Here is a 25,492-nt window from a genome sequence, read left to right as displayed (position 1 = left end):
GTGATTCCTGGATGGTCCTCCATCCCCTTTAGAGTAATGCTTAACTGAAGTGGTCCATCACTTGATCCCATTCTCCTTCTGATGCGTGGAGCTCACTCTCATAATTGATCATTTTCCACAACAAGTAAGTGGTCCCTCTAAAACTGGCACCAACACTTTGGAATTCTATTAGTCCATGTAGTTCAGCTTATGCTACTGTTCAAATTGAAATCTATATTTTCACTGGGGAGACACTTAAAGTATTTAACCTATGAGTTGCACTGGTGTAGGGGCAGGCAGGCTCAAGCACTTTTTTTTCCTGAGAGTAACTTCTATAAATGAGCCCCTTAGGGCTTTCACTGTACCTCAGGCTGAACTCCATACTTACTCTGTTTACTGTACCTTCCTAATGGAATGGTGATTTCACTGCAGGGGACATTCACAAAAACACAGTGAAACTGACAATATAGTAGTTTCAACCAAAAATGTTGCTGTTTTCCCCTTATTCTCCCTCTTAAAATGTGTGTGTGTGTGTATGCTTGTGCATGTATGCGCGTGTGCACGGGTGTGTGTTCTTCCTCTTAAAGTGTGTGTGTGATACATACATTTGCATATATGCCATGGATGTATGGGTATCCACAGAGGCTGGAAGAAATCATAGCCTCTACAGCTGAAGCTGCATGTAGTTTGAACCTCCTGGTGGGGGTGCTGGGAACCGAACTCTAGTCCTCTGGGAGAGCAGAAAGTGTTCTTAACCAGTGAACCATGTCCCCAGCACTTAAAATATTTTTAAAATGTTATATCTACCCATACTGCCTGCAATGTTCATGTCAGGATTTTAGAGCAACACCCCTACTGGGCTTAGGTGTGTCTCAACTAAGATGTTCCTCTAAGAACTGTGTCCACACATCTATCTGCGACTGCATTTACTACCCTGCTCCCATCATTTCCTTCCACCACGCATGCTTTTGGGGGTCAGAATGCTCCAGAAGAACTCCTGTGAGACAGTGACTTCTGTCTGGACTCACACATTCTCTTGTATTCTGTATATGGTTACTTCGTTCTGTAATTAAATGTTTATTTTCCATCCTCTCCTAAACTTAGTAGAGCTGGTTTGTGTTTCCATCACTCGTGCTACTCTCAAATGCATTTCATTAGGCTGTGCCCCGGGTCTGACTAGGAGCAATGCTGTCTGTCTTCTCTGTCAGTAACTCGAGGTTGCAGAGTACCTTTTCTCCAGGAGCCCTGTCAGTGATGGGTTTTGCAACTAGTCAATACGAAGTCTAGTAATATACTTTCTTTCCTGTCACCAAAGATCATGAACACCCCTACCATTGCTGTCCTGATTTAATGAGAATGCTATAAATCTGTCCCCCGTGACTTTATTTAGAGCTCTCTTAAAATATACCACAATATTTTGTGTATTGTTTTGGTCTCTTGGTTAATGAAATCTGAGATTCCTTTTCATGCTGTAAAGCTTGCTTTATTTTCCTTCTACAGTGATCTCTATGCTGTGAACAGTAAACCCTAGGTTTAGCATTTCATGAGCTGGTAAGAGCATGTTTATGTTGCCAAGACTCCCCTTATCTTTTCTGAGCCATCTTCTTTAAAGAGGTTTATTTCCATTTTCCAGTTGATAAACCACCATTTTTATATAGGAAAACATTGTATTTAGCATGCATGGATTAAAATCCCTTGACATTTTTCTGAAAGCAACATTTTGAAGAGGAAAATAACATTTTAAAGAATAAAAGTACCATTGTCGTTAGATACATACAGAGAAAGCAGTCTCTGAATAAACTTGCTAAAATGTAAATCAGCAGGAAAATCCTCTCCCACCTCCAGTGTGCTCTGCCAGGTCCACACACCCTGGTCCCTGGTCCCTGCCTGGGCTCTGGTCCATGTCCTCTGTCTCTTCCCACTAAGGACATTTGCATCCCTTCAGAATTTGCCAGATTTTCCTGCTCTTGGCATCTTCCTTGTGCCTCACATAAAAATAATGTTGTCCTGCTCTTACGGCCATACACTTCTACAACAGATACTTCTCTTTCATATTAGGTATCTTAAAATCCATGGATGACCATCTGTGTTTTAAGACCCATCATTCTGTGCATGGAAGACAAATATGCAGGATTTAATTTCTTGGGGTTTTTTTTGGAGGGGTGGGGGGTTGTTGTTTGTTTGTTTTTGTTTTTTCTCAAGACAGGGTTTCCCTGTGTAGCTCTGGCTGTCCTGGAACAGTCTGTAGACCAGGCTGGCCTCAAACTTAGAAATCCACTTGCCTCTGCCTCCTAAGTACTGGGATTAAAGGCATGTGCCAGCACTGTGTAGCTAGGACTTAATTTCTTAATGACCACTTTTTAATCTGACAAAAGCCCTCGACGTGCCAATAGCATGAGTTTCTTATGTTTTTCTAAAAAGAATAAAATATGCAGGAAGTCAATTTAGTTTAGTTCCTAATGAATTGGAATATACTTTCAAAGTCCTGGTATTAAAAGGAGCTTAAAGTTGGTTGCGATGGGGGCAGAAAGGACAATCATCACAGGATGTCACCAGAGGACATGGCTTTCCACGGCCTCCTTTCTCACATGTCAGTGGCCTTGTCAGTTGGGCCTGGGAAGCTGGGAGTTGTGTAGATTGTGCTACAGAACAGAAGGAGCCCAGATCGCCAGCCCCTATGGCGCATGTCTCTGTCATTCAGAGCCCTGGTAAGATGGGCTCCCAGCTGTGCCACCAGGGACTCCTGGGTTCTACTCTGCTCCACACTGCAGGCTTTTGGGCAGAACAGCACAGTCGGTTGCAGGCTCCATCACATATTCACATGACCATGAAGGAAAGTGAATGATATTCTCTGGTAAGATAACACCACCCCTACCCACCAGGCAAATCCTTACAGCTAGCCAGGCAGCTACCTGGTAGGGATTATGCCGAGGTTGAGTTGCTTCTTGCCTCTTGATGCTTTGAGAAGCAGCTGAAGAAAGACACAAATACAGAGATCTTCCCAGCCCAGATGACCACGACTCCAAAATGGAACATGTAAGGAACACAGAACAGTGGTTGTCAGGACGCCATTGTTCACTTTCAGTAGGGGATACAAGCTTAATAATTTTACTACGGCTGTATCGTCAAGAAATCTGCTTACTTATTTATTAGTACATGTGTCTATAAAGTACCCATTTTTGTCTCACCGTATAAAATAATACTGGTGCAGTCCTTCTTTTCAACACATATTTCTTTCTGTCACATACTATGTTGAACTACATGAAAGCGCTAATATTTGGCTAGTTTCTAAACCCACAGAAAGAGCAATTTCACATGGCTCAGAGCAAATTTAACTATTAAAAATTAAAATAATGGTTTTCTCTTCCCCTGTTAAGTCCCACACCTTAGGGGATGCTGGAGTTAAGGAGGCAAGAATTGATCATGTAAGGCGCCTCAGAGAAGGTGGGCCTTGATGTGAGCCCGAAAGGAGGGAGGCGTGGAGACGTAGCAGGCACACACGAATGCCAGCAGCCTGAAGAGAAGCTGTAGGGCCACGACAAGCACTCCTGCCCCTTTGATAAAAATTTTTCAACTTTTCTATTAATTTCTGAAAAGCATGTTTCCACAGCCTGTGAGCAGTTTCAAATCTCTCTCATGGCAGCTGAAAAATTAACTCTTGTATCGTTACTAATGCCTTGAGTCGGCGGGCGCTCGTATTTCTATTACAGAATATGTGGTTGTCACAGAGTGGCCATCTTGGCAGTGACTCTGTAGCCTGAGTCAGCAGGCACGCATCCAACTTCATGAAGACAGCTGCCTGGGCTGTCAAGTCCCTATGAAGGTTCTAGTGCCAAGGCTAGCAGTGGATGGGCTGAGACTCCCCCAGTGCCTTCTGGAAGCTGCCCTGGCCATTCCCATGGACATCTTCGTGTCTTTCTGGCCAAATCTTACCTTCCTAAGACTTCAGCCTCCGGCCTTTGTCCTCACCGGTTACTTGTAATGGGTAACCACCCAGCACATTCCTCAGAGTTGACTTAGGAGAGTCTACCAAAGGTCATTTCCCCAGCTTCAGTTTGTATGCCTGCCGTGCCCTAGCAGGCCTGGCTTAGCCCAGCTGGAGGTGTGTTCCAACAGAAAACAGTGCGGCATCTGGCCAGTGGGCCAGGGAACAACGTGAACCACTGCTTTGGAATGAACGAAAGGGGAACACCTGTTTTATTCTGTGTTGAGAAGTGCACTGAGTGCTCGAGGCAGGGAACCGTGCCATCTAAGCTATAATTTAGGAAAGCAGGGGCAGGATTTATTATCTCCTTGTATTTAAAAGGAATGCGTAAATACGGGTATGATTATATTTACTTATTTTCCCTTTGAAAGATCTTATTTTTCTAGACCACTTTTAAGTTCATAGTGATATTGAACAGAAAGTAAGGAAATGTCCCATGTTCTCCTGTATTCACATATGCATTGACACACCCCTCTCGCCATTACTAATACTCCCAGCAAAGTAGTTGTACGTTTCCTACAATTGACAAATCTACATGGTTGCTTCATTCAAACCCCATAACGTGTTTGTTATATGAGATTAATTATCCCTAGTGGCAGAATAAAAGAATCACCTTGAGTTAATGATACCCTTTAAAAAGTCAACAGTAATAGGCACACACACACACACACACAGAGGAAAAAATAAAACAAAACAGCAACAACAGAACAGGTCATAAGTTAATCTCAGGGCTGAGTAGGATAGAGGCTAAATTACAAATCTTTTAAAATGTCAGAATCACCTTATTTCTTCTGGATGCAGCAAGCTGTAACTTCTGGTGATTATATTTCCCTTCATTTTCCTTGAAGATATAGAGAATTATATTTATTTAAGTGAACCGCCCAATATGTTTATATATCTGCATTTCTAAATTTAGTTTTTGTTATTAATATATTATAACCATGTAAGACTAGGAAGGCCAGGTGGTGTGGAGCCTGACTCCTGAAGATGGCTAGCTACTCACAAGTCCCCAAATGAGGGGGTACATCACGCCACAGCAAGGGGTGGGATGCACTGTATTTGTCTCAAGAGAGGAACACTAGGCAAGGACCCTTATTGTGCTTTCCCAGGAAAGAAAACAGGTATAAGATTGGCTGGGCCAAATAATTTAAACAAATTTAGGGGTGAGGAACTATCTACAGTCATAATGACTATTCAGTGAATTTGAGTATATAGGAGAGGCAGGATTTATATATATACTATTATGCACTATTAGGCAATGTTTTGGCTTGTGGCAATTTAGCAGAAAGAAACATTTTTTTAATGATTAAAAATAAGCCTATCCCTGTGGAAGGCTAATTTGTCAAGGGAGTCTCTATGCGATATAAATTCAGATTCTAAGAAATCTATAGCGAAAACTAAGGCTTATAGAAAGAAGCTCACCGGGGTTGCAGTTACAGATAGAGGCCAGTGAAAGGCCAAGAGCAAGGACTTGGGTGGTGTCAGCAGAACTGGGCTAAGGGGAGGGAGAGGGCTGGTATGCAGGGACCTTGGGGACACCAAATGCAGCATCTCGGAGCCAAGATCGTGCCTGGCAGCCTCGCAGGAGATTAACAGTGCCCGTGCTTCCTGAGAGGAAGAGGTCTCAGAGCCTGAGCTCTCAGAGGATACTGACAGCCAGACACTGAGGGGCCTTGGAGACCAGGTAAACATGGTAGGAGGCTGCTTGGATGTGTGACCGTAGTCGGAACTGAAGCCATCTGAACATGAGAGTCAAGCTTCAGCCGAGGAGGGCAAATCAAGCACCCGCTGCTTGTGTTCTTCTGTCTAATGTTCTCAGCTATCAAATTATCTCCTAGTCGTTCGAGACGCCTAGGTTTACAAATGGCAAAGTTTAAGCTCTCTCTTCCCAGAGGTCTACATTTACAAACTATTTTATAGTTTCAAACATATCAGACAAATAAAACCTTCCCCCTGCCACCGGAAAAGACAGCTTCGGGTCATGACTGAAGTCGAATTCTGTACCACCGAATGGGTTAGCATCTACGCAGCATTTAAATAAAATGGAAAACAATTTTAAAAACTACCACACTTCTGGTAAATGTGGAGGGGGGGAAGCTGTAAACAATCAACAATTTGCTTTTATTTTCTATTAAACTGGAGTGGTTTCTGCATTGATACCGTTTACAGAATATAAAGTAAAATCCACCCACAGTCCACTTACTGTAAGAGCACCCACAAAGAAAACCTCATTCCAAATCTAATTGTGGACATTGTTCCTTCATTAAAAATTCATAGGGTTTGTGAATGTGTCCCATAAGTACTGGCATCTCCATTATTCCGCAACTCCTTCCCCCTTCCCTCCCCCTCCAGTTCTGATCAGAATTTCAAAACACTCGTGTCTAGGAAGGTGTTCTCTGAAGAGCAACCAACGAAAAATAAAATAAGGAAAGAAAGACGTAATGGAATATAAAGAAAAGCACTCACCAAGTGAATAGACTGGAATCTCCTCTTGCTTAGACTTATACAAGGGAAATCTACAGGGGCGCCCGTCCGTACCTCTTGCCACTCACTCACTCTCTCACACCACTGTATTTCAGCAGCTCATACGTGTGCTGTTAGCAGCCAGCAGAGAGGCCGCCTTGCCTTGTGGAGAGCCCACAGAAGAGGCTGGAGCAGAGTCTTCTTCAGACTGTTCTTCTTTGCTCCTCTCTCCAGGCTCTCCCTTTCTCCACTCAAACGGCCAGACTTGAGTGTCAGGTCATGGACCATACTGCGCACGGTATTTGTTAGACACAGATGGGGCAGGGAGAGCTTTGCAGCCAGACATTTTGGCAAGGAGGACCAAATGGTGAGCCTCTCTTGTTTATGCTTTATATGTTTCTAGACATTTGCACCAGGAATATTTGTAATGTTGCCCTGTACCCTTAACAATGCTTCTTTCGACGGTAGGCTCCACGGTAGGATGTTAGCATAAAAATAGAACAGCGCTAAAATGTTCCTCTAAGTAGTAATGGCTGCAGTGCAAGACATGATGTGCTCTCTACCTGCACTGCCAGTCCTACAGTCAGCCCACACACAATTATGTATAGCGTGGAAGGCTGTACTCTGCTCATCTTTGAGGAGAATCCTTCTACTTACCTAAGTTGCAGTAAAGCAACGTGCTTGTCATGTGTGCTCGAAGCTAAGTACAAAACATGGACTCTCCATGGCCCTTCCACTTGTACCATAAAGAAGAGCTATAGAACCACAGACTAGGGTATACTATGGAGTCATAAGCTAAAGGAAACAGAAAACACATCATCTAATTCCTGTTCCCAAGGGGCTTACCACCACCTTCCAGGCACCTCATGCTTGCTTTGTCCGTTGGTTGCTCGAAGTGGCCATACAGGATGATTGCCCTAGTCTGGCTAGGTCTGTGAAATCTACCTCACGGAATGGTGCGGTGGTACATTCCCCAGAACACATCCCTGAAGTTAAACCAGTTCCGACTGTACAGGAAAACTGGAGACTATTATAAACTAAGATCATAACCGAGTCTTCTGATGCTGTGAGCGCGTGGATGGAGGATCGTGCTTCTCTGAGCTTCATATATAACCTGACAGTGGTTGTACTATGGCTAATAAATTTCAGAGATCACCTCTTCTCCTCATGTAAACCTTTACATTTGAGCTCAGCAGGGAGCTTACAGACTCAAAACCAATTTCAGCTCAGCACAACTTGGATTGGGAAGACACAGCTCCAACTAGGCCATTATATTTTGCAGGACGCTTTTGCTATTAAGTCACGTATCCTCCGAGTTGCTGCCCTTTCTTTGGGTCCTGATCAACTCGAGTGTATGATGTATCCTAAAGGCCCCTGCTCTGCAAAAGCCATCGTTCTAAGTTCTGGGTGGTGGATTGAGACGTCAAGAGCATAAGGCCATGCTTCCCCTTGTATGATCTTCTGCACCAAAATGATTACGCACCAAATGAGCAGGGCAGACTCCAAACCCCTGCCACACACAGGCTCAGAGAGCCTCATCCATCACCCTGCCAATAGTGAGTCAACACAATGTGGACAGGAAAGCTGTAAATACCAGAACACAGACTTTCTGGAGGGTGGGAGAGGGTGTGTGGCAGTAAAGGCGACTCGGGGAGCCTCCCTTTGTAGGAGTCATATAGCCAAGTGATGATCAAGAGTTACTCTGGGAAGACTGTCTTAGGAAGAGCTGGATTTTAGCTGTCAAATCATCTAACAGTTCTCCAAGTCACGCTTCCTTCTTTCAGCCCCCACAGAAGGAATTGTTTGTTAAACTCCCCTCCAGTGCCTCCTGAGATGAGAATTGTGACCATTAAGTGGAAGTGCTCAGGAAGGGGCCCACATGGCCCCTGTGACAGAAGCCCTCTGACCTGCACATTGTACTCCCAAGCTGATTTGCACACTTCACAGGAGAGGCAGAATGATGTCCCAAGACCAGTTTCTTTCCACCGGGACTGAAGAAGTATCTTCAGTAATAGGTAATGGAAGATCTCTACTTCAAGTTTGCCCCTCGGTAACCAACACAGACTTGTGTTTCCAGAGTCTTTGTCACTGTGTGGTGATCCCTTAGGATGGTAATTATTATAAAAATCTGGCTTTTCTACTGTATTCTGCTTGTGAATCCATAGTACCCTCCCCTCTAATGCCTGTTTCTGTAGGTCTTGTTTATGGTTTATGTTGAAAGGGAAAATAAATTCCAGGCCTTTGCAGCCAGCTGCCAGTGTAATGAGATTGCTTGTGCTGGAGACACTGTATTGAGTACAAGAGAGAGAAAACAGATTGAAAGGGAAAGGTCTGTGATGGTCTGACTTCTCTTCCCAGGCGGTCCCAGATGACCACAGATTTACTCCCCATCTCTCCTTCTCTGTCTCTCCCTATATACATAGATTTTATACATTCTGCACACCAACCTGTCTACCCAGCCTTTCCCCGATGCCCGGACTCTCTTGAATGAAGGTCTGTCATCAGCCCTGCTGTCAGCGGACTGCCCTCATGCAGCACTTGCTGCTCTGAACACTCCGCAGACACGCTGCTGAAGCTGCACAATCATAATTCTTGCTTCACAGCACAACTCTGGCTCTAGAAGGCACTAACTTAGCCACAACTGTTTCAAAACAGCATTTACGGGACCTTTAGCCATCATCAGCCTCGATGAACTCTAGATGACCCTAAAGCCCTTTCCATACTGGACAGAGTGGAAGACTTCCTTAGGTGGCCTAGGAGAAGACCCATAGCTGGTACCAGTACAGACTCTCACGTTCAGAAAGGACAGCCATGATTGACAGAAGCATCCGTACCACATCCCCTTGCTTGACCACATTATGTAGGCTGTTCAGCCTGCATTTTTGAGCCAGCTAAGAGATACCCTCTTGCCGGTCCCTTGTAGACCTAATAACTGGCAGGCCTTACTAACCTTTTTAGTAGCATGGGCTGAGCTAGTCACACAAAAAGGTCTCTAGAAGCAGCCATAGAGTGGTAACAGTAGCCAAATTATCAGAAGTCACTACCCAAAGACCAGCAGTGTAGACAGTCACAGGAGCAGTAGCAGCAAGATGGTGGCTGCAAATGTCCTGAACGTGGCTGGGTCGGAAAATGACAGAAAAAAAAGGCTGAGGAAACAGGAAGAGTTTGAAAGAGTCTTAGCTGAGAAAGTAGAGACCCAGGTGGCAGGGACTGTTCCAGGAAGGAACAGGTCTTAGGGGCCAGCCTTCTCAGGCATCCTAGATCTAAGAACAGTAAAACTTGCTGCTGTTAGGCTATAGCTCCTGCAGTCAAGGCCTGTTTACAAGCAAGTAGTGGCTTCCTGCTGACTGCTGCTACCAAACACTACTGCTTACTACAGCTAAGAGACAGAGATCTCAAAAGCTGCTCCTCTGCATAGAGGCTGAGATATTTAAAGTTCAGAGCAATAACCCTCCATCCCTAGCACCTAGAGCTGTGTCTTTAGCTTCTAAACCCAGGAGCAGTAGGCTCCTAGTCAGTACACAAATAGAGTTATCAAGGGCCTTTGGGTCATCAGCTGTGATAGTTAAACTTGATTGTCATGTTGATGAAATTTAGAATCACCATAAAAACAGACCTCTGGGCACATCTGTGAGGGAGTTTCTAATTATGTTAATTGAGGTGGGAATTTCCACCCTTAATGTAGGCAAAACTGTGAGAGCCACGGGCTGGGATCCTGGACTGCATAAAAAGGAGAGAGTGAGGCCAGCTGCAGCCAACTCTTTCTGAGGAGGAGACAGTGTAGCCAGTTGCCTCAAGCTGCTGCCGCTATGACTTTCCTGCCGTGATGAGGTACCCACTCCACCATAAGCCAGAATAACCCCTGCCTTCTTCGGTTGCTTTTTTCAAAGTATTTTTGTCACAGAAGTAAAAAAAAAAAAGTCACTGATCCACCTGGTCCTGGGGTAGCATCTAATCACCTGCTTAGCTTCTAGGCTGAACAAAAGGTCAGTTCAGCAGGTTAAGCTATGCTCTAACATCAAACAAAGTCTAGTCTAGGATACAGGTCAACCATAGGCTGACATCATACATGCTTGGTTCTTCTGATTTCTGTTGTTTTGTTTTGTTTTCTAAATGGATAAGTATTACTCTGACATCAGGAAACCCGTGCCCCTTTGGGTGTTTCCAGCAGTAACGTCTGCTGATTGGCCCAGACCCTTTCACTTAGGCACATCTGTGGTGGCAGCAGAGGGTTTGAGAGGGCCAAGAAGGGTCATGACAGAGCCAGGCTTCCGGTCCCCATCAGACAGACTATAATATAGCTGTGTCTGCTGCAGATGGTGCCTCGTTGCTGATGGTGGTATTTCCAGGCTCAAACCTTGGCTTCTTTTGAGATACTGCTCAGGACTCCTCCCTCTGGCTTCATGCTGCTTTTCTTGCCTCGTCCCACCCCTGTCTGTGTCCCCCACCGCCTTGTTATTTCCTTTTTTGGAAGGAGGAAGGCATCCTCAAATATTTCCTATACGAGCCCAGCAGGAGGTATAGCGGTAAGTGGTGACTTTTCCAGAAGCTACATATGGGTTTGCTGTTTATTTGTTTCGATAGGAAGGCTCCTAACAGAATCTAGTTTGCCATAGTGCAGGCACCTCCAGTCGGCGAGTGCTTTTGGACCTTTGGACCTGTTCTGTATAACTGCAAACTCTCTGAGGACAGAGTCTATATCTTGTTTGCCATTCTACTGTTGGTATTTACCACGGTGTCCCGCATACCGTAGTCACTTAGTGGAGAACTCTCAAGTGGATGTATCATTAGAGGGTTCAAGTAACCTTCTACCCCAGACTGTTCCATCCTTGGGCCAGTAAAACTCACAGGAACTTAGCCTATATTTTTGGTGGAAGAAACCTGAGTGCAATGATTCTATAGCAACTGAGGAGGAGGCTAGGGACTCAATCCAGGGGTATGTCTTTGTTTCCGATCTAGAGGAAATGATCCAAGTCTTAGTCTTCAGAATTGTCTTTTCTTTTCCTTTCTTTTCTTTTCTTTTCTTTTCTTTCTAACAAGGCTGCAAACATTAGCGTCATAGATGGTTGTGTCTTGTAGAATATTTTCCCCAAGAGATCCAGAATGTATACCATATGCTGATTACTCAAATGGTATCGTATAGTAATGGTCTTCTCAGTGAGCATCTCCTGAGAACGAGGCCAGCTGGAGGGAGGGTGTGGAGGGGGCAGTACTCTTTGAGTGTTGGAACTCGCTTTATTTGAGCTCATCACATGGAGTAGCTTAAAATAAAAATGTCCTCATGAAAGTATCAGCTCCCATCTCCCTTCCGATCGAAGAGGACTGTGTCACTGCATTTTTATGCAAGTGTCACAGCCAGAGAAGGGACAGTGCATCACTAGTGGCTGGGAACTGAAGCTCAGGCCTCGGTGTGGCTGGATGATGACAGTAATCCCTACTGACATGGGGCACCGTGTCAGGAGATGATATTTTTAGCAAATCCAGAAATCATGAGTTTTGTTTCACGCTGTGTCTTAACTGTTTCTGTTTACCTTAATTTTACCTGCTAGTAAAACCCTTTTGCTGTCCAGCCCGCTAAGTTGGTAAGTTGGATAAGTCCAAGCTCCAGTCTCTCTTGTGGGGCATACTAGTGAAATAGTTCTCATAATCAGCGCAGTATTCAGGGGGTGGGAGGGGCTGGCAAGCGTTTGGATTTGACCGACACCACCACTTCCTGCACTGCAGTGTTCAGCCACCACTAGTTATTTTCTCAAGTCATTATTTTGCAATAAACATTATCTCATAATAAACTGTAACATTTAGAATTGCTCAAGAATAAGAATATCAGAGGACTGGAAGAACAGAAGATCTTTTTCATTAAGCCTAGAGAGGGAAAAATGTGATAATGCTAGTGGGAATTCCTTTAGAATATTTGTTTAGGTTGGGTTTAAGCCATCTAGCTGTGAAAATAAACCGTGGTAACAGTAGCAATATACTGTAATTCCCACAAAGCACATTCAGCATAATTTCTTTTTTTTATAAATAATAAAACCATAAATAAATATGATTACGCTAAGCTAACATGAAATTATATTCAGGACCCTGGGCTTGATGTTTTTCTCTCCTATCTGCGTTTTTTCAAACTTAGTGTTGGCCTGCTCCCGGCTCTGCTCTCTCTTCTCCGTCTCTCCTGCATATGTTGAAACAGTTTATAGACACATAACTGGAGGCGGCTGGGGGATGGTATTTGACCTCGCACTGAGTTTGGTGAGTGGAAGAAAGTAGAACTTTATCTCACTGGTTGCCCGTAGGCAGGAGACTGACAGTACCTTCATACCTTGCACAGCCCAGCAGCCTCCCAACCACAGGTCTCACCCCATATCTTACTTACCATGGGTTTGAATGGCATTCACATCTGACAATATAATTTCCCTATAGGAGTTCTGCATGAGATTTTTGATAATTTTGCTTTTGAAATTATTCTAAAAACCAGCTCTGATTTCTCCATAATTGTGCAGACTCAGGAATTCTGCAGAGCGAGAGGGCGTGCTGACATATGATTTCAAATGGTAATGACTTTCGTCTGAATGCTAAATTTGACAAGAATTGTCCTAATACAAAAGTTATAAGTATTTAATGAAATAATTCTTTATTTTAGATAATAGACTTTCCAATGTATGCTAGCATAAAACATTTTTAGGCCTCCAACATTACTGTGGATATCTTATGCATCAAGTACCCAACTGATAATGTAGCCACAGTAAAGAGAATAGTCAGGGGTCCCTTTTTTATAATGTAAGTAGGTAAAGGGTTCTCCTTGAGAAACCTAGTCATCCAAATGCCAGTACTACATAGAAGTTCTGTCTTTGTTTAGATAGTGTTACTCTCTTTCCTTTCTGTTTTCCTATCTTCCTTCCTTCCTTCCTTCCTTCCTTCCTTCCTTCCTTCCTTCCTTCCTTCCTTCCTTCCTTCCTTTCAGTTTTATCAAGACAAGGTTTCTCTGTGTAACCTGGCTCTCCTAGAACTCACTCCATAGGCCAGGCTGACCTTGAACTCAGAGATCCATCTGCCTCTGTCTCCTGAGTGCTGGGACTAAAGGTGTGCATCATCACTGCCCAGCTTCTTTTGCTTTTTTTCTCTTTTATTCCTTGACAGTTGCATGATGTATGCAATGAATTTTTGCCTCCTTCACCCTGTATTACCCTGTCTCTTTCTCTTGCCTCCTGCTGAATCCCTTCTGCCTCCCATGAAGTCTCCCTCCTAACTTCACATCTTTTGTGTGTATATCTCCCACTGTGGTTAGACATACCTCCCTCATAAACATGGGTGGGAGGTATTTATTGAAACATGGGTAACTTAGCAGTGACTATAGCACTGGAGAAAGTCACACCCCTTCTAGCAGCCACCAGGAACTGTCCATTGTTCCCGAGGGAAGGGTGGGGCCTCGGGACAAAATGTTGAATGGCTAGATCTTGTATAGGTCTTATGCATGCAACTGCAGCTACTGTGAGATCAAGAGTCCATTGATCACATCGTGTCCAGAAGACAGTGTTTTGCAGTAGTCCTGCCCAACCTCTGCCTTTTACAATCTTTCTGCCCCCCTTTGGTGTTCCCTGGTGGAGCTAAGTATGGTATAGACATCCCACTTAAGGCCAAACGCCCCATAAATATTTATCTCTGCACTATGAGTTGTAAGTCTTTATAGTGATTGTTGTCTACTCCAAGAAGAAGAAGAGGAGGAGGAGGAGGAGGAGGGAGGAGGAGGAGGAGGAAGAGGAAGAGGAAGAAGAAGAGGAAGAGGAAAAGGAAGAAGAAGAGGAGGAGGAGGAGGAAGAGGAGGAAGAGGAGGAGGAGGAAGAATAGGATCAGGAGGAGGAAGAGGAGGAAGAAGAAGAGGAGGAAGAGGAGGAGGAAGAGGAAGAATAGGATCAGGAGGAGAAATAGGAAGAAGAAGAGGAGGAGGAGGAAGAGGAGGAAGAGGAAGAATAGGATCAGGAGGAGGAAGAGGAAGAAGAAGAAGAAGAGGAGGAGGAGGAGAAGGAAGAAGAAGAAGAGGAGGAGGAAGAAGAGAAGGAGGAGGAGGAAGAGGAGGAGGAGGAGGAGGAGGAGGAGGAAGAAGAAGAAGAAGAAGAAGAAGAAGAAGAAGAAGAAGAAGAAGAAGAAGAAGAAGAAGAAGAAATAATAATTCTCTGACAAGGACTAAGAGGCACACTAATTGATAGGTACCGAGATTTAAAAGGCAGTTTGTTATTATGCCCAGTTAGCAAACTAATACTAGTAAGCTCTTTCCTGGGGCTTATGACCTTCCTAGCTATGGATTGTTGCATAGGTTTTATAGTACTAGGCATGACTTTGCCCTAAGGAGTTGGTCTCTAATTCACTCAGAAAACAATTGATTGTCCCCAATCAATTGCACCAATGGGCCTATCTTCCCAGGCTGCTTGTTGTTATAGCTGGCAGAGTTCACAGCCCTAAGACTGTAATGGATCTTTCTCCCCCAGGCAGTCTGCACAGCCCCTTCCAGCACTGTAAAAGCTAGCCAGCAGGGAGACCATGTCCAGGTCAGGTTTCAGCTTCATTCTGAAACCTATAGATTCTCCATGTCCTGTAACCAACTTCTGTGGAACCTGCAACAGAGTCTTACTATCAAGTTCTGTTGAACAACCAAAAGCAGTAGCTATAGCCTCTGTTGTCTCGGGGACCTTGGGGATCACACTGAGAAATTTGTAGGAAGGTATTCCATAGTTGATACTGGGATTTTTGTTTCATAATGTATGCTCTGGAAGGAGCATTATCCCCCTGTGTAAAGTACATCCATGAAGCCCCTTTCAAAGCTACACTTTTACTAAGCACCCTTAATATTAGCTATCCTTGCCCCCATCCCTTTCTTTGCTCTACCTTCCCAATCCTCTCGCCACTCAAACCTCCCTCCCCAGTTCCTTGACAGTGATTAAGGGAACTGTCTGTCTGGTTTCATCAGAGGCAAATGGCTCCTCTTCTAGATTCAGAGGAAGAGTCTTACTTGAGAAGATCAGGGCAAAGGGCCCTTCATCTACTGTCTTTATGGAATCCTAGGCAAGATAGAAAGGGCAGCCCTGTCCGAACTTTAGCAGCAGAGTGGGACAGTGACCTTCAGCCCTGCCTCAATGCCAGAGCTGCCCCTCAGTATGTGCCAAGGATGCCCTTGCACTTCTGATTCTGCTGCCTCCTGATCTTAGATGGTAGGGACACAGGCTTCATGGTGCTAGGGATCAGGATTGAACCTATACATTCAATAGGTTTGTACACTCTGGGCAAGCATGCTGCCCACAGAGCTCCATCCAGCTCCAGCTCCAGCTCCAGGGCTTAAGCCACTCCAGCCTTCTTCTCCCCCAAGACTTCTCCATGGAGTCCTGTTTAACATAACCACCACCATGACCAGAGGCGTAACCCATTTAATCCATTTGCTTTCTGCCAAACTAGAACCTTCTAGCAAATGCCCACCTACATTTGCAACAGGCTTGGTGTCCTGTTCATTTCCCTGAGAATGCTGGGAAGCATTCTGTATAGCCTACCATGAAGTAAGGACACTGATTGGGGCCTGCGAAGGTCACGGTCCTTACCCACTTGTTACTCACCAGAACAAGGGCCATATGTGGCCATTTGAAGAACAGAAAGCTAGCGATTTAGAGGAAGAGAAAGCTAGACTTCTGGCCTGGGGCAGTGCATTGGAAAGGTGTGAGCAGCTGTGTCTATAAGTTCCCGGGGCATCTTGGCTGCGGGGCTAATGCTTTATTCATTGGGCTGCAATGGCATCATTAAGAACCCATTAGCTTAAAGAGTAACTAACTTGTTCTCTGTGACTCTACTAAAGGAAATGTTAAGCAGGATGAGCCACTGGTTCAGGCTGGTCAGGGTCTGATCTGGATTTTATTGCAGGTAGATTTCCATAGACTAAAGGCTATGCCCAAGGCTTTTTGGAAATAGATAACTCATTTACCAGGGTTTGCAGCTATTTAATAGCCAGGTATTTACCCAGGACAATTAAAATGTTTCACTTGATGTCTTAATTAGTTTTCCACCCATGGGTCGGGTATAAAATGAACACATAATGAAAACACTAAGCCACCCACAGCAAATGTAGGATCTACTTTTTTTAAAAGAAGTTATTAATGTTTGCCGAAAATGTTTTCTGTGTATCAGTGTGACCAAGAAGTATGTAACAGATACTATCTTTTCATAGTATATATGTATAAAATTATTGTTTAATGTGCTTGCCTATGTGTTCTGTATGATGAATGCATGTCTCTTGATAGCTTTATCCTCAAAGCCTAGAAACCACCTGAAATCTTGCTCAGGAGTCTTTCCCTGGTCTCTCTTGCTCGATTCCAACAGTCCGTGGCTTTGTTGTTGCAGGTAAAGCTTGCATTTACCAATAGCTTTATGTTTGGTTGGCTCCATGGAGTCCCCCCCCCCATGTGAATGTAAAAAGAAAAGAATGAGAATTCAGAAAGGGTTTAGCCCTGGTGGGGAGTTCGCTCTGTCCTTGTTGATGTTCATAAATGTATCTATGACTTGTTAGATGGCAGTGGGAAGCCAATAACCTTCTTCCAGGGATAGACGGCTCATTTGTTTCCTAAGGCTGCATGTGAAGCTGGCCTGAAGTCAGATTTAGATCTCTTCCCCAGGTGAGGGGATGGGTAGAGGGGGATAATCCCAGAACTGTCTGAAATGGTAGACAGTTACTCATCTCCGGCTATGAATGGAAGTGCCTGTCAAGAACATTTTGGAGACTTCTGTACTGGGAGAAACTGGAACTGATGAATTTCAAGTACCATATAATTCTGCACACCTCAGTGCTCTGTGAACCGAGGTTTGTTCATCAGGAATCCCAGGAGCTCTGAGGTAATGAGGGCTCATCAATTCAGGCTTAGGTTTCTGGGTAATGGTGCTTCTTTTAATAACTCACTCACCGTCAGGGTAGAGCAATGGTAATTGTTTTAATATCGATATATTTAGAAGATAGAAAGCAACTCAAGAGAACAGATAGTGTGTGAAGGTGGCTGACTGACACCTGTCCATGAGCGGACTGGTTGAGCTGTTGTATTTTCCACAAACAGTCTTCACATATAACGTTGCCCTTTCTTGGAAACCTGAAGTAGTCTCCATGTGGAAGGTCATGGATTTTAAAAACTGTCTCCAGAGACTTAAAAGTTACAAATGGTCAAAAGAGCATACAGGCCCTCTCTCCTTTATGTTTTTAATGGAAAGAGCAGAGCTTTTTTCCCCTGAAGGTCTCAAGATTGCTCTCTGAGTATTTGTTCAATCTAGAAGCATGAATGCAGGCTTTTTGAAAAGCAGAGGCTTCCTGAGAAAAATATTTGTGCCTGTCATTTCTCTCCACACAAATATACAGAGAGAGAGGGGGAGGGAGGAAGGGAGGAAGAAGAGAAATGGAGGAAGAAGAGAAATGGAGGGAGGGAGGGAGGGAGGGAGGGAGGGAGGGAGGGAGAGAGGGAGGGAAACAGAGACAGAGACCGGCTGGGGGAAGAGAGAATGTGTGTGGCGTTGAACAGTATCTTTCCTGCATCAAAAGTAACTGAATGTGCTCTTCTACCCATGCTTGCTCACTTACGTGGGCCCGTCTCTGCTGGTCATGTTATTAGGCTGTGTAATTTCAGAGGAGCCCTGCCCCCTTGCCTGCTCATCTCTGTATGCCCTTACCCTGAAGACAAGGCAACATGGCGAGGGTGAGGTAATGCCTCACCCATTGTGTGGTCATTACTTCCCTAAGATAAAAGGAAGATGATTTGCCTCTTAAAATTGGCTGCTTGACAAAGTAGAAAAATGGAGAATATAATAATCACAGTCCCCATAATGGAATTTAGTGTTTGAGAACTGGCCAGATCTGCTTTTCATCTTCTGTGGTCCATGCCAAATTGAAACTCTCCTTTCTTCCAATGATTTCACCTCCTTTCTACCATACATTTATGCCTCTGTCATGTTAATGTACTGCTGAGTGGGCCTGGAGATGCAGTTATTTATAGATCTGAGCTCATTCAAATAGCAGCTGAAAGAAACCTCACAAAGGGAATGTGCTGTGGTACCTGCCCTTGACCCTGCTCTGGTCGCCAAGGTCATGTGAGACCTGAAATCTCCATTGATGACTTTTTGAGGGCACCAAAACTTGCTTTCGAACTGATTTTTTTTTTTTACACTAGTCCATCTGCATTCTAGTTTTCAGGAGACATCCTCCCTAATGTGTCCTTAGCTTTCGCAGCCCCAGCTTTGGGGTCGAACCCTCTCACTGAGCTCTTTGGTGTTTGCCGTCCCCTCTTTCTCTACTTTCTCTTTCCTTTCCTCTTCTCATGCACATACATATCTTAAAGTTTATAGATATATAGTATTTATGTGAAGGGAGGTGATTGGGGACAGCCCTCCATGTTTTATGTCCTTGCTGGTCATTGACAAGTTCATTTCGTCATCCTAAGTCTAGTGTCACCTACTACTAGCAGGGAAGGGGAGAGGTAGCTATGCACAGACTTAGATCCTTCCTCAGGGAAGGGGTCAGGTAGGGGGGGAGCTAAGAAGCCTGTGAAGTGAGAAGTCCCAGGAATACACAGAATGGGAGCAGAGAAGAACCATTGTGTAACCCCTTCGTCTCTTCCCCTTAAAGAGAAAACTGAAGGGAATAAAATACACAGAATAGATATGGCACCTCTTCCCAGGTACACTGTGATGGGAATATCTAACCTGGCCGATTTGAAAGTCTGCAGTGGTCCTATAACTGTACAAGTAAAAGGGGGAGATTAAAGAAGGGTGTTTGAGTTTGTGACCTCGATAGGAGCTGTTACCCTATCAAATGCCCTCCTGGATTCATCTCTGTTCAGCAATGACCTCTGCCTCCTCCCTTTTCCTAAGAACGATCCTCCTGGCTTTGTTTAATAGAGTATTACTTCTCGAGGCAGAGCAGGGGAGCTGGAGAGCTGACTCAGCAGTTAAGAGACCATGTCGCTCTTGGGCAAGTCCCTGGTTTGTTTCCCAGTACCTGTGTGGTAGCCCACAACCAACCATCCATAGCGCCAGTTGCAGAGGCTCTGCTGCTGCCCTTTCGCTCTTCCTGCACCAGACACGCACATGGTAAATGTACATGTGTATGCAGGCAAACACTCGGGCACGTGAAACAAGTCAATGTAAAAAGTTTCAAGAATATTACTGCTTAACAAATCTTCCCATTAATTTGTTCTTTCTCAAACTCTCTACTAAAACCTTAGTTTTATTCTTTACCATGAATTAGCAGATAGTGATCATTAATAAGCAGTCAGAATCCCATATATTTACCAGACTTAAGAACTTTATATTTTTTTTTCATCTAGGATCTTAGGGTATCTCTATTGTCATCCGTCTCCTCATTACCACCTTTAAGCTTCTCAAAGTGTTCCCAATACACAAAAGAATCAAGAAGCAATATAGAGTTAGCAGATATTTCTGCATGTATTGCGCTTGCTACCTTCAGAGCAGGCAAACACGATGAATCTTCTTCATCCTCCTGGACTGAGAGTTAACTAGAGAGTGGTTCTAAAGCAGAGCGCCGTGGACAGAGGGAGAGTCCACATCTCCTGTCTTCTCCTGCTAGGATACCAATGGCATCTTACTTCAAGGTCATTGTATTCTTGCCTGTGAACCACCTGATAGTCTGTGGCCCGGTACAGTGACTTATCCCTAAATCTGTCCCACTCTGATGTCAACCACCACTGATCCCTTCCTTATTCCTTCCTTATTCCTCTAAAGGTGTCAGCTTTTGTGTGTTCTTATCATGGTTTTGGTTGTTGCTGTTTGTCATGTTTTTGAGTGTTTACATGTGTAAATGTGTTTTTTTCCTTCTTCCCTCCCTCTCTCCCTCTTTTCCGTCCTTTCTTGTTATACGTATGGGTGTCTTGTGTATGTATGGGTGTCTTCATTTATGTATCTCTGTGCACCGTATGCATACAGTGCCCATAGAGACCAGAAAGGGCATCACAGTTCCTGGGACTGGAATTACAGATGGTTGTGAGATACCATGTGGGTGTTGAGAATCAAACCTGGATCCTCTTGAAGAGGGTCAGCCGGTGCTGAGCCATCTCTACACCCTCTCCACCACTTACCCCCCCCACCCCCCACCCCCGCCCCTTTAAGCCATGTTTTGAAGAGCAGTTTCATTCTGTCCCCAGATTTTCAAACTCCTCTCATCTCCTGAGCAGTAAAACACTCAGTAGTAAAGGTAAATTGCTCTCCTAGGAAACTAAGGGAGAAATGTTCTGTAGAGCTTGTCTTTGTGGTCTGTGTTTGTGAAAAGAAAACAGAATTTTGCAAAAAACAAATGTAAAACACACAGCTTTCCACTGTTCTTCAATGGGAGGCAGCTCTGGGGTTCCCTGCTTCACCACTAGAAGAAGAAAAGCTCCTCCCTTGTTATCATAGAAAGTTGTTTTAAAAGTATCAACATATAAGTAGCATATGTCTTGTTTAATACCCCACCATTTTAATCTATGAACTGTGTCTATAACCTGAAGATGGTGTCCTCCTGCTGAACACCAATATTAGATATATTCTAGGTGATAGGAAAAACTGATGTGGAGATGAAAATGCTGGTTTTTACCACATACATAAACAATAACTAATAAAGAGCATCTAACAAATAAGGCTTTGGCAATCATGTGATGTACGTTTGTTTGATCTCATTTCTTTTAAAGGCATTAATAAAATGGATTCTCAGATTGTATTGATTTTTCTATTAAAGTAGATATGGGCCTAAGGAAGTAGATCAAACAGATCTATATTTTGATCTAATATTTTCAAAACCTAACTGATTTTTGCCCCATCTAACAGGAAACTTTTTTTGTGGACAAGCACAGGTGAATTTTCTCCTTTATAATATTTGGTCTTGATCCATATAGAGTTCGAAAGGTCTACCAAGTGGGGGTGACCTGTGCTTCTCTCAAACTCGAGTACTTTTGCAGCCTTGATGAGAATAAAAATATTTTTGCTTGCTTGATATAACCGAACGAAATACTGAACGAAAATATACCTTGTTAAAGATTTGGGAAATTAGGTGTAAGATTTTGGCCTGCGATGTATTTCACTAAAGAACAGGTTGGAGGTCCATTAAGCCTGGGCAGAGTTTCCCTGATACCCTTGACATTCTGTACCTCTGATTGCTTTGTAATAATAATCTCTCAGTGAAACCTGTAAGCAGAAACCACCAATTTCATAATTTGTCAGGAAGCTCTTAAAAGCTTTTGTATTTGCATAGAAAGAAAAAAGCTGGAGAGGGAGAAAAATACATCTTTTATATGATGTTATTTTACAGGGGAATTGTGGGAAACGAAATAGTCTGCTACAATTTAGGTATAGTACAGAAAACTGGGGCAACACTTACTTTTAGAAATATCAAGTGTTATTCACTGTTTTATAATTAATTACATAATTATACACCAGAACACAAAGATCCCTGGATACCTTAATAGAAACACTGCACTTCCAAATAAAATAACAATAATTATCACCTACTGTATTCAGAGTACTTTATTAGCTGTAAATCTTAACTCCCCATATCTGTGCGTAAATAAACATCATTAAGAATATTAATCTTTCCTATAGTTTAGAAATAAGAAAACCAAGCCAAAGAAGTTAATTTGAATGATCAATTAAGCATCCTGGTTTGAATGATTTGGAGAGGCCAGAGTCACCAAAAACAATAGGTGGTTAACAAAGAACAAAAGTCACTCCTCCTCCCATTTATAAGTTACCAGACAGTAATGAACACTTCCAGTATTCCTTTCTCTTCAAACCATGTGACTAAATCAGTTTAAAATGTAAAAGGAGTATCCTGGCGGGCCTCATAATTTGAAATACCTGGTAGGGATGAACTTACTTCAGGACACCATTCTAGGTACCTGATAGCTACATGAAGCTGTAGGCAATCAAAACCATTGGGTTGCGATTACTGGAGAGCTATAATGAGCCGAAAGTCACAGAGTTCAAGATACGGATAAGTGAAAGTTTACAAGCCACATCCTGCTAATATAGCAATCTTTTTGAGATAGTAGCAGTTTGTTAAGGTGGCCGTGTAAGATGCAGATCACGGCTGTGGGGCCCCCAGGGCCTTCGGCGCACCTCTGCAGAGCCATAAGCACCACAGTGAATATTACCACTAAACCGGACAGTGTGGAGCCAAGACAAGCTAATGGCGTCCCTGCAACGCTGTAGGAAAAAGTCAAGGTTGAGCGTCATCACTACCCGTGGCACTAGCCATGAAGCCGATAGAGTAAGGAGATACTCTATGATAGAGTGTTTCAGAACTGCAAGCTCATTAGAGGAGAGAAAAACGTGTGATTGATGTCCATTTGTAGACATCTGAGCCGGATGGGAGCCAACCACACTTCGTTTAGGGAGCCAAGTAAGACAGAGCGTGACCTTGTGAAGATCCAAGGCTGCTCTCCACTGCAGGGCCATTGGGGAGGAGAATGAGACAGGCTTATCTGGCCCTGCCTCGGGGGCCTGAAAAGGTTGGGGCCCAGAGAAAAGCACTCTGCGGCTTCACCGTAGTGCCAACAAGCAGGCGGCTGCAGGGCACACACTCGGGCTTGCTATAGGATTTGCTGAACTTGGTTTATCTGAAAGGGTCTGCCCTGTCGTATTCATTGCCCACGGTAACTGGTGAACAAAGCACACAGGAGCACATTCCACATTCATTAGGAAGCAGCGTTTAAAAGAAAGGTTTGACGTATATGTTCTGAATACAGTTTGCACCCCAAATTGTAATCATCCACTGCTAGGTGATAGGTAATTGGGAGAAAAATTCCCCAGCTTCTCACTGGGCCACTTAATGATGGCTAGAGGTTAGTCGAACCACCGAAACCGTGTGTTCCTTGTATGCCGATCCATGAGATGCTGAGACCAGAGCTTGCATTTGAATTGAACTGGCAAGAAGCTGTCTGGCATCATTAAAAAGTAGAGCGGCCCTTAGAGTCAAAGAAGTTGAAATATTCAAGCTTCACACTCTACTAAAAACACTACAACATTTACTTCTAAAAGTATGAGCACAAAGTGACTGGGTGGGGCAGTACATTTATATGTAAACAAACTTCAAATGCCATCTCAGAAAGAGATGGATGGGTCAAATGGTCATCAGGCTGCTCATCTGGGTTTGCAACTGGCAGACAAGCACTTAGACTGTGAATCTGTGCGTGGTTAGCCTTTGCATTTGTAAGGTGGGGGGAAAAGGAATAGAATTTAACAATTACTGTCACGGAGAGACCTCTTGTAACTTTGCTATACGTTGTATTCTCATTTATATTTACTACAAAACACTTTGAGTGTAATAAAATACTTATCTCTCTATAAATGTAGACATATGAACATATCATGCATATATATGCATACACATATATGTGTGCATGTGTGTGCATTTGTGTGTGTGTATGTGTGTGTGTGTGTGTGTGTGTGTGTGTGTGCACAAGCACGTGCCTGTGTGTGCCATGTAATGCTCAGGAAAATTTGGACCAAATAAATTTGGGTGAGTCAAATTCATCATCTTACAGAACTGAAAAACAAATACTTTGCTCCTGCAGCGCTGTAGATTTCTTCCTGGACAGGCCCTGCCATTCTTTTCGGCTTGCCTTCTCTAACGATTTAACAGCCTTACAGAAAAAGGGTGCCTGCTTTTTTGCATTCTCCCTCCCCAGTTTTTTTGTCCTCTTTGAATACATTTCACAGACGGCCGTCTTCCAAAATAACAACATCAATTAATTTTTTTTAACTTGAAAAGAAATCGCGTTCACCCTCGCCTGCCCTGGCTATTGGTGTGCAGTGTGTGGACGAGGCTGTGCTGGCCCTGATAAGGCCCAGAGGCAAAGAGCCTGCGGTAGGAGACCAAGCCCTAACACACTCAGACACTGCTGTTTCCTGAGGCAGCCCAGGGCCAGGTGAGGCCATACATCTTCTGACCAAAGAGAGACCATGCCATACCACTGCAGGTCAGGACGGAAGCACCTCCAGGTTTATACCCAGTCCCTGGAAGTGGATCTTTGTGGTTTGTTTGGTGTTTAAATAGACAGCTGTCTTCTCCTTCAAGAAGTAGGCTCCCTTCTGTCTGACCTCCCTCACCGCAGTCTTCTCCTCTTTTGCAGAGTCCGATGATCTCCGAAGGGACCCTCCACTCAGCTGTCAGAGCACCCCGGTGCCCCAGGGTGCATGCGGCTCAATGGTAGATGCAGCTGGCTTTAAAAGCACTGCCCAGTGTCCTCAGGAGCTCCGTCAGATGATGGCTGCAGGTAAGCATCGGTGGCCAGTGGAAGACACAAACAAGATTTCTCACATTTACACCAGAAAAGCTTGCTCAGCAATAACAAGCCACACTGAATCAGGGGCCAGAGACTGGGGAAAGGAGGGGACTACAAAACTCAAGGGGGAAAAGATATAAAATCCAATTTAAAACAATTCTCTGGTTTTCTTTTTTTCTGTTTAATTTCTGCCATTTGTTTTCTAATTTTATCTACCGATTTTATTAGCCAGTATTTATAAGACTTATTCTAAAAAAAGAGTCCCTGAATTTGAAAAAAAGAGGGGAGGGAGTTTATGAGAGGGGCTAGAAGGAAGAAAGGGAAGGGGGTAAATTAAAAAAAAAAATATAGTCTTAAAAAACAATAGAAATAATAAAATAATAGAAATAATAAAAAAGGAATATGCTTAAAAAGTCATTTTGAATAGATATATACATTGCCTTTAAGTATGGTTCTGAACCTTCCTAATGCTGCCGCCCTTTAATACAGTTCCTCCCCTTGCGGTGACCCCCAACCATAAAATTACTTTTGCTGCTGCTTTATAAGTCTAATTTTGCTACTGTTATGAATTGTAATGTAAATATCTGTGTTCTTTGATGTTCTTAGGCGACCGACCCCTATGTGAGGGTCATTCAGCCCCCAAAGGGGCCACGACCCACAGTTTGAGAACTGTTGCCTCAGAGGGCCCTGCTTCAGGGAACACCTCACCTGTTTGGCTAAGACGTGTTCTATTCCTTGACAACTGTCATGCCCAGCATAATCCTCAGAAACAGACACAGTAACC

The 25,492-nt window shown here is 43.8% G+C and overlaps 1 protein-coding gene across 3 annotated transcripts in view; it reads left to right on the top strand.

Annotated features, from left to right (window-relative positions):
- Positions 1 to 25,492, top strand: part of Enox1 (ecto-NOX disulfide-thiol exchanger 1) — a 567,937-nt gene that overhangs the window by 336,236 nt on the left and 206,209 nt on the right. For all 3 annotated transcript variants that reach the window (XM_052190902.1, XM_052190899.1, XM_052190900.1), the window contains exon 6: positions 24,556 to 24,699. In XM_052190902.1, the coding sequence (XP_052046862.1) occupies positions 24,630 to 24,699 (70 nt within the window). In that variant the 5' untranslated portion in view covers positions 24,556 to 24,629. The remainder of the gene's footprint in view (positions 1 to 24,555; positions 24,700 to 25,492) is intronic.

The sequence above is a fragment of the Apodemus sylvaticus genome, chromosome 8, assembly GCF_947179515.1.
Source record: "Apodemus sylvaticus chromosome 8, mApoSyl1.1, whole genome shotgun sequence".
Classification (NCBI taxonomy): Eukaryota; Metazoa; Chordata; class Mammalia; order Rodentia; family Muridae; genus Apodemus; species Apodemus sylvaticus.
The sequence above is the reverse complement of the archived record's forward strand: the minus strand, read 5'-3'. Positions and strand labels throughout refer to the sequence as shown.